This window comes from Montipora foliosa, chromosome 1 (assembly GCF_036669935.1).
Source record: "Montipora foliosa isolate CH-2021 chromosome 1, ASM3666993v2, whole genome shotgun sequence".
NCBI classification, from domain to species: domain Eukaryota; kingdom Metazoa; phylum Cnidaria; class Anthozoa; order Scleractinia; family Acroporidae; genus Montipora; species Montipora foliosa.
The window spans coordinates 57124165-57139164 of NC_090869.1; the positions used below are offsets into that span (position 1 = coordinate 57124165).

Consider the following 15000-nt stretch of genomic DNA (forward strand, 5'->3'; position numbering starts at 1 on the left):
GGCGAAAACACTCTATTAGTTCATTCCGTTCTTTTTATGGCCACTTCCTATTTTGAAGTAACTTTCTCTTTTCACAACTTCTTATTAGTATTACAGCCACAGTGGCAGTGTAAGTAGATTTGATTTTTGTGCGATGTTAAAGTAATCTGGTGACTATGATTATCTATTCTCTGGCGTGTTGTGCCATAGCATTGGAAAAGGAATGGGTTTTATAACATTTTCGGCCACTTTTAAAAGAGAGAATCTAGAACTTTTTTGTTTAGCGTAAAACAAGTACTTTTTGTAGAGCTTTAGTGTTCTATTATTACATTTCTCAAATAGTACGCGGGCTATTATTGGCTAATTTAGCTGGCCGTATTCTACAGAACCGCCTGCTGTACGGCCGTTGAGGTCAGTTGAAGTTGTTATTCAACATTTTCCAGTGATTTTTTCATGTTTACGTGAAATAAACTTGGGAAACTCTTTGAATCTAGCAAGCGACTCTTTCAAAAAGCCAATAAGATTTATTCGTTTTTCAGATTTTTACAAATGCCAATCATTTGTGGCAGTTGAACGTCCCGCTTGACTTCAACTAGTTTCCTTTCCTGCCTGCCTTATTAAGTAAGAGACAATAAATATTTCAATAATTTCGTTTCCTCGGTCCGTATAGTAAGTTACGGATCCTCATTTTCTTCCCGTTAATCTATGGCCCACGCAAAGCGCCATCATCAACGGGAAAAAACTCAGTCCGTTACTTACTCGGTTAGTAAGAGGTATGTACTCAGAATTCACTTGATTTACACCGCAATTTCAGGTGCTAAAAATACAACCAGTGCTGACGTAATTACGAAATACACGTATGGCTGTGACCCTGAAAAGTGAGCAGTAAACAAAATACTCCACATACCGGAGCTAGAACATTTTTGCTAATCCACTTGCCCGCGGCGTCCAAAAATCCTTTACAATTATCCTCAGCTTCCTTGCATTTTAGACTCTTGCAGTTATCGCACTTAAGCGACATCTTCCTCTTGCACTCCTCCTTCTTATCAATAACTGATTGTCTCGCATTGGCTAGTTCCTGCTTCGCAGCATCAAAAGCGGCCTTCACTGACTTGGCAGCTTGGTCCAACGCCTAAATAATAGGTGTACAACTGATTATCAAAACATCTCAGAGTGCAATGGCACTGTGAAGTGGAATGCAATAGCATAGACGAGACTAGGATAAAATTGGATAAAAGGAAATGGAATGGAATAAGACGTTACGGGAGAGAAGAAGGGAAATGAAAGGAAACAAAGATGGAGTCGAAACCAGTGTGTGTTGGTCAAAGTAATCACCAACACAAGGAATCGATAACCAGGAGCATACAATTCCCATAAATTAGTTCTACGTCATGGAATTTTCACAAACCAAGCTATTTTTGGACGAACTTGTAAGAAACGTTCGGAGGCTCGATAGGGTTTTCAGCTGAGTGCACGCGCGTAAGCCACACACGCAATTCGTAAGCTGCTCGCGTCAGCTCATGATTCAAATGGGTCACCAGAAATAAACAAATAGCGCTAATTTCGCTCACCTTTCTCCTAATTCCTATATACATGGAATATAAGTAGACATCTCATATTCACGACAACTGGGAAAATACTACACAAACGCTTTAATAGTCATTTAAATCCATTGTGTTGACCTGTAGCTCCACTCGCGCGCAGACTCGAATGAGCGGGTGACGCATGCGTACATGCTGATCTTGTAACCACCTAGTTTTTCCTGATTTTGCAACTTTAATCGTTTATATCTCTGCTTCCGGGCGGTGAATTTTTTCATTTTTTGCATGTTAGCCTAGATTAATTTAAACCGTTTATCTTTCAAATTTAAACAAAAATCTGTAGGTGAAAAAAAATTGGAGACATTTCAAAAAAACGTATTTTTCTGAAAAACTGACCTACAGATTTTGTTGAATTTTAAATATTTTAGTGTCCCTGTTCAGATTTTGAAAGTGTGTTTGCTTAACACCTGACTTGCAAAATTTTGAGCTTTGATTTTTATCCAAAGGCCGTTTACTTTGAGTGCAAGTTTTTTTGGATTTAACGGTCCGCCATTACTCTTGTTCAAAACTGACCAATTGGACCTCAGAGGGTTGGATCCAGGAAAAAGTGACGTCAAACGCTCATTACCTTAAAATTTCAGAGTGTGAACGCAGCTTATTATACATGATAAAACGCGAGTTTGAAAGTCTGAAAGCCTCAAACTCCCGTGCTGCATATTAATTCTGCGGCGTACACACGCAATGCATTCTTACAACTAGTGAGCTTTTGACGTCATTTTCTCCTCGATCCAGCTCTCTCCCTTTAAGTTAGTAATGGCGGACCATCAAATGGGAAAATTCCAGTTAAAATAAACAGGTTTTTTTTTTTAAATCAAGGCTTAAAACTTTGGTCACTTAGTGTTTAGTTAACACAGTTTTGAAATCCAAAGAAATATAACAATTGATTATTTGGTCACAGGGGCACTTTAAAGACGTTCGCGCTAATTGTTTGTGCGCAACGTTACTGCGCAGGTAACGCGACTGTAATATGTCACGCATTACTTTGAGCATTAGTGAAGTTGAGGATTTAAAACCTTTGCAAAAACCGTGGACGATAAGTCTTCACAGCGTTTGATCAAAGAAGATCGTGATCAGTGAAAATTGATTTTAAAATATTTATGAAAGTCAAGTAGACTACTGCACGACTGATATTCGAGTTGTTTTATCAGTCGTGCACTAGTCTAGTTGACTTTCATAAATATTTTTCAAGCATTGGTGAAAAGAAGATGGCGATAATAGCGCCGGGGAAAAATTCCAGGCCGGCAAAAGAATGGCACATTTATTTCCGAATCATCATGAAACGGTAAAGAGAAGTGAGCGGGTGGGTGGAAAAGCTCTGGAAAAGGTAGCTGATCGAGTAGTGGATGAAAGTTTGGAAAACTCGAGGACAAATCGTTGCGTAAATTTAATGGGGCTGTTTTTTTCAAATGTTTTTATTACCCTACGAACTTAAGTTCAAAATGTATGCATGTCTTGGTAGTTCTTTTCCTTTACTTTCGTGAAAATAAAGCAGAATTGTATTGAATAGCGCAGACCTGCGAGGAAACAGCCAGCGATTAAATTTCGCAAAAACCACACTCCATAAGATGAGCATGACGGCAATGGAGAGATATTATACAAAAAACAATAACCAAATGAAGATGACGTCTGTTTGAAACTTCGTTGCTATGCTCGAGAAAGTTTTTTTAAAAAAATAAAAACCTTTAAAACCCTTTCACGATCGATCCTGTCTTGGGTTCCAGTCCTCCCCCGACAGGTCACGCAAAAACGTGACAAACGAACTTTTCAAGAGCTTTGCAAAATCACATCGATTTTGAGCGACGATCAACTCGAAACTTCAACATCCCCCCACCCCCCCGGGCAAAGCCCGGGCATTTGAACTTTTGAAGATTGGATCGTTCAAATTCCCGCCCCCTCGGGCCAAAATGGTGTTCAAATGCCCTACCCTATCGTCGGATTTGTCTGTCATACCCTACTAAAGAACAATCGTCGTCGGCTCCTGTCGTCTTTAATGAAGACCTTTTTTGTAAGCCAATCGCTCGCAAATGCTATATCTCTTCCTTTAAACTATTTCATCTCGTCCAAACGTGTATTATTGCTGTTAGCGACTTCGGCGCCCGAAAAAAAAATAATTTGAAACTTGACACTTCCGGTTCAGGTCAAATTCCCCATTCCCCGGGCACAGAAGATAATCAAATGCCCGGGGTTTGCTCGTGGGGGAGGAGGGGGGGGGGGGTGGAGATGTTGAAGTTTCGATTTGATCGGCGCATTACTAGTTTAGATCGTCGGTGACCCCCTATTTTTTTAATCATGAATCACTTACTTTACTTACTATCTACAAAATATGATAAAATGAAAAAAAATCCAACCGTAAGAAGTTTTCTTTTTTTAAAAAATTTCTTTTCTCCGAAACAAAGTAGGTAACCCCCAATTTTTTTTTCATTTTTGGAGTAAGTACTTTATGACCTAACTCTAGGCGAGAAATGAAGACAATTTAATCGTAGGAAGATTTTGGCGCGAACGTCCTTAAACACAAAGTCAAGAACACGCGAAATAAGGAAATGGAGCAGTTCTCACTCAATACTATTTCTCCAGGATAGTTGATTGCCGTGCAGTAACAATAAGTGATTTTCTTACCCCATTTATGGCGCTCAAATCCACCGTGACTCTGACATAAAACTGAGAACCACCAAAAGTTAAAGAGTAAGAAGCTGCCACAAACACTTCACTTTTGATGAGACCAAGGAAGTCTCCCTGGAGAAGCAACTCCATCCGGGTCATTGTGAGATTCAAGCGGCAGTAACTACCAATCCCAAGAAGATTCGTGTAGCCCTCGATGTACGCCTAATTAGAGTAATTAGAAAAAATGAATGCATTCAAGCGGCATAACACAAAGGAACAACAAACCATTTCTGCCATTTGTATTACCTCTTTCTCGGCAAGCGCCATTTTAATATTTTTTAATACAAATTATAAACCCATTAAAATGTGGGGAGCCATTCAAGAACGAACGTCCATTAAGAGAAAGAAAAAAAAAAGTCATAAGCTAGAAGCTCACTTTCTTGAAAAAACATTTAAATTTGGTCCTTCTACTTTGTTTCTTTATAAACGTGTGAGATTGCGCGCGTGCAGTAACTTTGTTTTGGCTCATTAAGCTGATTGTATGTGGCGTGCTTGTTTACGACCAACGTTGTCGTTAATTAAGTTCCTCAAAGCTTCTTTCGAGTTCCAACATTTTCATCAAAATCCGTTTAAACGTACAACGGACCTGCTGCTACTTTCAAGTTTAACATATGGTTGACAAACTAACCACAATAGAGAGTGGATTTTGCCTGGCATCTACGTAGAACCAAGGTCCATTGCTTGAATCAGATGGGCTTCGGACGATTTTAGCAATTCCTAAAATGTCCACTGGATCGGGCTTCAAGTCGATAAACGTTACCTTTGGAGATTTGAGGGTCACATTAGACATTCTGACTAAACATCTTACCACAACATTAATTAAGGTTTTAAGGTTTAAATAAAGTTCACCAAACCTCGCAATAATTTCTTTTCACTCAAAGTTCGCTTTTCCTTCATGAGGGCTCGCACAAGCTGCGTAGAATTTAATAAGTGGCAGTTATTTGGGTCCCTGGTGGAGCTTTTTATGGGCATGGGTCTGTTCAGAAGATGGCACTAGGGGCTTAATTGGGAGTTTAAGCAAAGAAAAAGTTATGTTACCATCGCCATTTCAAAATAACTTTGCACTTACTTAATTGCTGGTTTTCACTCACGTGATCAACAGCCATGTTTTTCAACGAAAACAAAAGGAAGCGTTTGCATAATAATAGAGTTAAATTCCCGGAGGATTTGGTCGGGGCACCAACATGGCCGCCTTTTCTTTGTTTAGGGCACCAACATGGCGGTCGTGACGTCATGTGAAAACCGAGAATTAAGCATTTAACGATTTTTCAATCTTGTTTACGTTGTAAAATATGCGTGAAATATCCTAAAACTGGCTGGGAACGAGTGACTTAGGCTCAACCTAGCGAATGAAAGATTCACTGTTGTAAGCTCTCGCTGCTATGTAAACCTGAAACGGGTAATTTCACGTCATTAGAAAGTTTAAGGCCCTCTCCACACGTATCCGTATATTTTTGAATACGCAAACTTCTTCTCTGCTGATTTTAAAAAATTTCACGTCCACACGTAACGTATTCAAATCGAATTTGCTCTTCCTCACGTATCCGGATTCGTTCTACTATCCAGGACTCCTCTGTTACTCTTGTCGACAGAGCATGCGCCATCACGTGTGCAAGTTGGCGACAAGAGAAGCGATAGCATTTCGTTCAGCGGCCATGTTGAATATTTACGCGGTAAAGACTGGATCTGAGTTTGTAACAACATCGGATTTGAAAATATCCGGATTCGACCGTCCACGCGATTCCAAATTATTTGCCTATTCAAAAGTCTTCACTGTGGAGAGCAGAACTGATGCGGTTTCGCATAGCGGATTCGCACGATACGCGGAAGGCCAATCCGCAAAGCAAAAAGTTGCGGATTCAAAAATATCCGGAAACGACTACGCTTTGGAGTTGATGAGAAAAATGCAATCGTTTTGCTCGTGACACACGTTTTTGTACAACCACGTGACCTGAGCAAATTGAGGTTTTGACGACAACAGGAGCACACAACAGAGGATCTTTTCCTTCCCTCCTCTTTAAACACCGTTCGAACACTTTCGGTTGAAGGATAAGTCGCCCTCTGCTGTATAACACGAAGGTGGAAATATCTTTAATTATTTTGATACGCAAATTTACACCAGGGAGTTTCTGCAAGAACAATAACAACGTGAGCGAAAACGTCTCTTCAAAATATGACTGCGTTTTCAATAGCATTTTGCGGTTATGCCATGCATGTTGTTTACTTTGTGCAATAAGAGTAAATTACACCATAAGACTCTATGTGTACGAAGAGATTTAAAGTAACGATAGAAAATGGACGGTTTTTTGTTATATGGTCAAGTTTTCGTCTAATTAGCTAAAATTTGTTTTGTTTTTTTCACGTTGTTAATTGTTTTTCACAGTATGACAAATGCATGTACTAAAATGCGTACGCACGTGCAGAATGCTATTGTTTCACTTTAATTTTTTAGCCAAAAAAACAAAATATTAATATTCGTTACGTCGCCGTAGCCGTAGCCGTAGCCGTTGCCGCTTCTAATCACTTTGTTTGAAAGCAGTTTATAACATCATCTCAGCCCAAGTCGATGCGTCTCCGTAACTAAGTAGTGGGTAAAGTTACTTTCCGTATTGTTTACTTTGAGAACGCGTTAAACAGAAAATTTGTGATAAGCTGTTGAGTCATTACGTATTTACTTGGACTGCTAGAACTGAATTTTTCGGACGCTTCTTCGTTCCGGAACTTTGCCTGATGAGGTACCGTACACCCAAAACTTTGAAGTTTTATGATTGAAAATTTATGCTCCATTCAACTTGAGAAATTATTCATCGAAAGGAAAGCGCGTCCTGACAAGTTTGTCGAAAACCACGTGACCTGCTTTAAGTCACAAAAAAAGAAACGACTGTCAAACGTCCTCGAAGTCAGATTCGTTATAATTAAAGAGATTTGTCGAAGGAAGGAGGAGTGTCACACAGATGTAGCTTTATTTTCTCTTACATCAAAAGGACTGCTCTCGGACTCACCGTCTCTGACAACTTTACTTCTGCATAAATTTCCCATCCTAAGATGTTGACTGTTCCTTTCATGGCGAAACCCTTATAGATGAACGGTCCTCCAGCAATACGTAGATCAACGTCATCCGTGGAATATGATCCCTGTGTACACAAGATTGAATCATTAGAATGGTCAAGTCAAAAAAAAAAAAAACTACCCAATCGTAGTTGCACTAAGCAACCCTCCCTCTCAGGTGTTTAACGGACAATTCGCACTTGGGAACAGTTTGGAGTGTTTTTACACTATAATTTTTTTCGTTCAACTTGTCTTGAACGCAATCGCGTGACAAGTTGCACGAAATATTTCACAATGTAACATACCTTCCAACGGCCAAAAATGTTCCGAAACATAGACAATTTGTTTTGGGACACAAATCCCTTCCCCCATCCCCTCCATTTAATGTTGGAGCTGAAACGGACCAATTTTGCCTACAATTAACTCCTTACACTGTATTACATTCATCATTGAAGGGAGGGGATGGGGTGGGGGGGAAGAATGGATGAACTGAAAAAGAAAAGGAAGTTTACATAAAAATGCATAGATTTCTCACATAATATGCCCATGATTGTAGTTCCATTTCCCAGAGGGTCAGTTTCCTACAAAAGAAAAATTGCCTACCGTTGCACCTTTTGGGAATCCCGTCGCTGCTATTGGAGGCGGTAGTTCGAACGTGGCACCCATTAGTCTGAGGATCTTTCCCAATGTGAGGGCCGTGATTGATGCATAGAAGAACTGAGGTTTACCGACACCAACATATCCACTACCACCAAAACAGTGACCCTAAGGAGGGGAGGGAGAAAGCAAAAATTAATGATCCGAATGAATCGTGGATTTCAAACTTGGACCCAGGACAATTTCAGGGTAAATTCAAAGACAACTAAATAAAAGATGACGACGGTGATGATAGAGAAGATGACGACGATGTTTACGGTGATAATGATGAAGACTGTGACATTGATGAGCACGTTGACGATGACGACAACGAAGATGACAGTGATGATAACGTAGTAGTTGTTGTTGTGGTTCTGGTGCTGAAGCATGTGTTCATGTGTCTAATGACGCCCATTGGGGGAGAGGAAGAAGAAAATCTTGGACACTCCATCAAGTGTACAAGAGTGACCCTTAATAAGACCACCTTAAAATCACACCTACAAAGCCTTGCACAAACCTACATCGTGATTAAAAAAATAAATAAAATAAAATACGTGACTGATTTGACCCGGGGTCGTTAGCTAGCAGGGTCATCAACGTCATCATCATCATTATCACCATCTTCTTCTTCGTCGTCGTCGTCGGCGTTGTTCTTCGGGGAGCAGGGAGCTTAGGCAAAAACGAAGACGACAGCTACGAGATTCAAGTTTGCTTTATTCTTATCACTTCATCATAAATATAAGTCATTCAGTTTGAAACTTTATCATCTGATGCTCATGTCCTCAAAGATGGTCATTTTTCGTCGTTATTAAAACAAGAACGGCAAATAAATATTACAAAATGTAAAAGGGGCTGGGGAGAGAACAAAGGCATTGTTTTTTCCATCTGTTCCCTCTTTATTTTTGTGTAAGCTCCAAAGGCGACGGCAATAGACCTTATTCCAAAATGGCCGTCATTTAAATATTCTTTTGTTTTTATTCAAATTAGCCCTTGATGCCTCGTTCTTGAGCTGAAAATTCAAAAGAATATTTTGCCTTGAACGAGGCATCAAGGTCTAATTTCAATAAAAACAAAGAATATCTAAATGGCGGCCATTTTGGAAAAAGGTGTATGGGACGCCAGCAATCTGTGTTATATAATAAGCACAAACAATTTAAAATCTGTCCGGGTGCGTTTGACATTGAAATTATTATTATTATTATTATTATTATTATTATTATTATTATTATTATTATTATCATTATTATTACTATTATTATTAAAAAGAACTATGTACAAGGCTAATAAAATTTAATACCCTGATGATGACATCTGTCGAAAATGTTCGGTATTTTACTTTTAAAATTTTTTAGCGGTGTCAAAAGTTCTTTTTAAACGTTAACGAACTTTATGGACATTATTATTATTATTATTATTATTATTATTATTATTATTATTATTATTATTAGTATTATTATCATTAACGTTATCGTTACCATTATCGTTATCATTATCATTATTAACATTATTGTTGTTGCTACTGTTGAAAATGTATCCCGAGCTCACGTCGTTATTGAAGTCGGCTGGTATGAGACAATCGTATCCAAATTCCACTCGCATTCCAAATTGCACGCCAGTTATCGGTATGGGAGCCCCAACTTTATACGTCATCCTGTTATCAAGAAAAGCAAAACAATAGAAATTCGATATCACTAGTACCGCATATTTGAGTTTGAATGCAGCTTAGGTGTTCAACCATTTTCTGCTCTCGTTGTAAAGTTGGGATGGCAATGGGTTGTTCTTATTGGGTATCAATGGGTTTGGTTAATTAGGCGCCCTCCGGAGCCACAACCATAAGCCTACACTTCCCTACGAGGGCCTATTTTACAACGTTCTCGCAGACGAAGCAGGCAATTTTCTAGCCCCTTTTATTCGCCACAGTTCAACTCCGGTCCGCATGAAAGCCTGTTAATGTTTCCAAACCATAGGAATTATGCAAAGACTTCTGATTGGCTTGCAAAGCTCCTTTAAGTGAACGACTTCGTAGAAAGATTAATCTCAACAAATTTAGTCTATCTGTATCGAGCCTGCCCAAATTCCTACAGTTGGTAAGGTTATTTAAAAATCATTTATCCACCTTGCAGATTCTCAGCTTTGTTTGTTTCTTAACAGGGAGCTTAAAGTACCACTACGACGAAACGTTTTGGTTTCCTTTTCGGGATTTTTTTGTCAATATGTTCAAAATAATACAATGCAGGCGCAGTGGCCTCATGGTTAGTGCGCTCGACTCCGAATCGAGTGGTCCGCGTTCGGGGCCTGGCCGGTTACATTGTGTTGTGTTCTTGGGCAAGACACTTAACTCTCACAGTGCCTCTCTCCACCCAGGTGTATAAATGGGTACCGGCGAATTTAATGCTGGGGGTAACCCTGCAATGGACTAGCATCCCATCCAGGGGGGAGTAGAAATACTCCTAGTCGCTTCATGCTACAGAAACCGGAGATAAGCGCCGGGCTGATGGGCCTTCTAGGCTCGTAGCAGACTTTAATAAAAAAATTTAAATTTGGAACGGTGGAAGCGAGATAAGTCGGGAAATAGCCAGCCAAAAACCGCTAAAAATCTGTCCGCCATTACTCAGACTGCATTGGAGAAGCCTGCGATTATTTTGTAAGCGGTCTTCACGCAAGACTTGGCTCGCGACGTCATACGCGCATCGCTTCGTGGCGTTTGACAAAGCGAACAAGTCGATGGAGGAGTAATTTATATAATATGAGCAAAAAGCAACTCGGCGATCTCTCACATCTCATAGATGGCATGGGAAATTAGCCGCGTTTATTTTGAGCGTTGCGCGTATGACGTCAGACCCCAGGCGATCCAACTAGACCCAACCCATTTCCTCGCTCACGGTCATTTGCCGTTCGAGTAATGGCGGACAGCGAAAACCGAAAAACTACGTTACAATAATCATACTTCCCGTGGGAATTTTGAGATAAAAATTGGCATGATACCTATTTAGTACGTCTATTATCAAAATCTAAAGAAAAAAAAGACATGCAAAATTTTCATCGTAGTGGCACATTAAGCCCGATACATCTACATCTACATCTACATCTACATCTACATCTACATGTTCCAGCACTCGGCAAAGTCCCTTTTTGACTTGTGGCTGTTTCTGCTTAGGTGGCCTCATACACCACAAGCCTTTTTAGAGACATCAACCGCCACGCCGGCCACTTCTGCTGGAGAGAACAGGACAGCCACAACACCGGGCACTTTATCCCCTACTCCGACCTCCCGCGTGACAGCCCAACGCTCAACCAACTGAGCAACTGAGCCACTGGTACGCGGCACATTTCTGACCGGAACCAAATGTGAGCCGTTCTCGCTTTCGTCTTTACACAATCACATTTATTTTGGGTGGAAAAGTCCTACAGAAGCTGTGATCACTTGTAAAGCTTTGGGGATCCTTAAATATAGAGGGAAGCGTGGTGGCCAATGCAAGAGACTGAACGGTAGCGGTCTCAACCGCCTAAAACAGAACATCAGTGTTGTCACAGGTAACAGAGACGGAACGTGCAAGATGAGAGTTAAGCCCATAGCTGGAGAAAGATGTCTTTTTTATATACCTCGCTCGCCGGTTTTGAATGTACGGAGGAGAACTGAGTTTGCCGTGCCCAAGTTCATGTTTATCAACATTTGTTCTCTGACAAAAACTAAGGATCGATTAAGGGCACCTATCGCACTTAAAGCAGATATGAAGAATATGGATATTGATATTTGTGTTGTCTTGGAAACACATCTAAAACCAGACATACCCGAGGCTATTGTGAATATTCCAAATTACTCGATTCTCAGACGAGACAGGAACTGGGGTGGCACTGATAAAAGGAGTAAAGGAGGAGTTGCAATCTACATAAGGGACAATCTATACGTGTAGTCGATGTTTAGAGATCTGATCGTTACGAAATAATTTGTGTTACCATTCTTCTTCCCTCGGGGCACCGAATGTTAATTTCTGGACTCTACAATCCCCCAAAGCATAGTTACCAGGAAATTGATTTAATGGGTCATCTTATTCATTTTCTTGACAATACACGGGACCATGACCCAAACACTGTCTGTGTATGCGGTGGTGACCTCAAACATATGGATTTAAATCGCTTACAAAGCATGTCCGGCTGTAAGGCTTTAGTAGATTTCCCGATGACGCGCGTTTGGATAATTGCTTAACTAATCGTCCAGATTTATTCCACAAGTGTAACCAATTTCAATTGTCAATCAAGACCGACCACACGGTTGTTATTCTTCCAGCTGGTTCTAAGTTAAAACCAATCCGCTTTAAAGTCCAGATACGGGATTGTAGAGAGAACTGTAAAGCTGCACTTTACACTGCACTCGCGGAGGAAAATTGGGATAATGTGCTCGCGGCTCCTGATGTTCAGCGAGCGGTTTTTGTGTTGGAAGAAAAGATTCACGGACATATGGACAAATGTTTGCCGTTCAGAACTGTATCTATGTCGTCACGTGATCTGCCGTGGATGACGCCACTCCTTCAGTCAATGCTCAGATCGAAGTCCAGAGTTTCTTATCTGAACAAAGACAGACTTTGTGTTATCAACAAAAGAATAGCTGACATCATCTCGGATAATAGGCGAAAGTTTATGGCTGCCATTCCAGGTAGTCTAGCTTGGTGGAAAGGAGTTGATGAATTGTCACAGCGGCGTTGCGCATCTTGCAAAGTACATCTGGATAATAGCTATTTGGCGGAATTGAATGATTACTTCGCTAAGCTCTGCTCAGATGATATGTACACAGAACCAACTCTTGTCACTATCTGCGATGAGGTGGAGATCCCGGTAATTTCCGAACGGCAGGTCTGGAATTCACTCAGCGCTCTCAAAAGAACTGCGACTAAACCCGACCAGATCCCTTACTGGGTTTGGAAGGAGCATGATGAGATCTTTACGCCTATTATCACCAAAATCTGGAATCTTTCAATCGCTACTCAGTGTTTGCCATCATCGTGGAAGCGAGCGATTATCACTCCCCTCCCCAAAGTGGATGTTCGTAAAGTACATGGTGATTATCGCGGCATTAATATCACTCCTGTTATAGCGAGGGCTTTCGAGAAAATGGTGTACCACTGCAATGACCGCGAGACCATTGAAAACCACTTCAGCTCCTCACAGTTTGCCTACAGAAAGGGTGGAAACTGTACTGATGCGCTCTTGTCAATTCAACATAGGATCAACAGCTACTTGGATAACCCGGATTGTAAAGCTGTTCGCCTTTTTGTCATGGACTTCAGCAAAGCTTTGGACTCTGTGAAACATGAACTTCTCGCTAATAAATTAAAAAAGCTCCCATTGAATCCATATATTACCAATTGGTACTTGACCTTTTTAATGAATAGAGCACAAAGGGTATGTTTCAACAACTTTAAGTGCGACTGGAAATCGGTTAACAAAGGAAGGAGGAAGACTACTCCGATCAGTTAGTGTCACAGTTTTTAGATTGGACGAGTATAAATGGAATGTCTTGCACCACAAACAAATGTAAAGAGCTGACGATCAAAAAGAGAGGCAACTGCGACCTCTTTTCACCTATTGGGTTGATACCCAGTTGTAAAGAAGAAGAGATCTTGGGGGTCACCTTCCAATGCGACAGCAAATTTCCAGAACACGTGAAGAACAAACTTGTTAAAGCTCACAAATCCCTACACATTCTAAGAACGCTGCGCAAAGAGGTGTACAATCAGTCAGAAATAGACCTTCTCTTTAATACTATAGTACTACCTAATATTAATTAGGCATTATCTGTCTACGCCGCATCCGAGTCCGATCTTACACCTGAACAATGTTTCTTAGACCGCTGTTTGAAAAGGAAATATACGTCTAAGCGTGTAAGTGTTTATGATCTCTTAGAGAGGCAAGATCGTAAAACGTTTAGAAAAGTTTCCAACTCTAAAGAACATCCACTTATATCTATTATGCCTCGTGTTAAATCGTCCAGTTATAATCTTAGGAAAGAAACGTGTTTTAAACCTAAGATTAACACTATGCGTTTCAAAAACTCTTGTATTAACCGTTTAGCTTTTAAATATGAATTAGCTGTGTGATATACTTAAATTTTTTCAATTCTTACTATTTACCTTTTTCATACTTTGATTAGATTTTAAATTTCTTATACTTACTTGTAACAAAAGATATGCATCTCTATCTTTTGGTGAATAAAGTCTTGATTATATTATTATTATTATGATTAGTTTAAAAATCTGGGAGACACTACTATTGTTCTGGCATGCGAAATGTTTTCTCCTGGTTGCCGTCAGCGTGCTTAAGCTCTCCATTATTATATTAATGAAGGAGAACGCCTCCGGCCAGGTAGTGGCATCTAGTTTTTTCATCAGCTTAACGGCCGAGTTCGTAAAATCAATTAATCTAGACACAAAGAGATCATTTTCTCACCCAACAAAAATATTTCCTAAAGAGAGCCATGGGATAGTATATGCCTTTCTCCAAATACCACGCATGCCCAATTTTCCGGCGACTTGTTGTTCTGTAAAGTCGTACTCAAGCACACCAAAAAGGAAGAGTTCGTTTCCGGGAGCTATGATGCCATCTCGCTCGATTTCTCCGTTTACAGGAACTTTTATATCAGCCCGGAAGCCCAGCTTCGTGTGCGTGCTTGTATCGTTGAATTCAGCCTAAAATTAGATCAGCAGAAACAAAAAGGTTTAAGCTTCTTTACTCTTTCAAGACCAAAACCTGTCATCAAAGTGGAGTAGACCGTGAAAGATTTATCACTGGGCAATGTCAGTAATCTATGGTAAAATATGAAATGGAGGTTCGTTTAGACTCCTAACCGTGCAAAGCCTGACAAACCTCGATAGAATTTGGTCGTCTGGGTGAAAGAAGTCCTGAGAAGGACTGTTGGCGGTGACTGCCGTTTCGACAACCTGAGCGCAAGTCATCTTCAGAGTCAAGCGACGATTGGAAATGCAAACAAATATATAGTGGTGCTCTGGTCTGTGTTGTGAAAAATGTGGGAAAAATAATGTGTTTGCACGTGAGGATGATGAGTGGTATTGGTGCATTT

At 40.3% G+C, this 15000-nt stretch overlaps 1 protein-coding gene across 2 annotated transcripts in view; it reads right to left on the minus strand.

Moving 5' to 3' along the window:
• LOC138002361 (uncharacterized) overlaps positions 1–15000 on the minus strand; it is a 97216-nt gene that overhangs the window by 56327 nt on the left and 25889 nt on the right. For both annotated transcript variants that reach the window (XM_068848421.1, XM_068848423.1), the window contains 7 exons: positions 14370–14608; positions 9471–9576; positions 7893–8054; positions 7244–7375; positions 4870–5001; positions 4197–4403; positions 887–1111 (listed from right to left, as the gene is read on the minus strand). In XM_068848421.1, the coding sequence (XP_068704522.1) occupies positions 887–1111; positions 4197–4403; positions 4870–5001; positions 7244–7375; positions 7893–8054; positions 9471–9576; positions 14370–14608 (1203 nt within the window). The remainder of the gene's footprint in view (positions 1–886; positions 1112–4196; positions 4404–4869; positions 5002–7243; positions 7376–7892; positions 8055–9470; positions 9577–14369; positions 14609–15000) is intronic.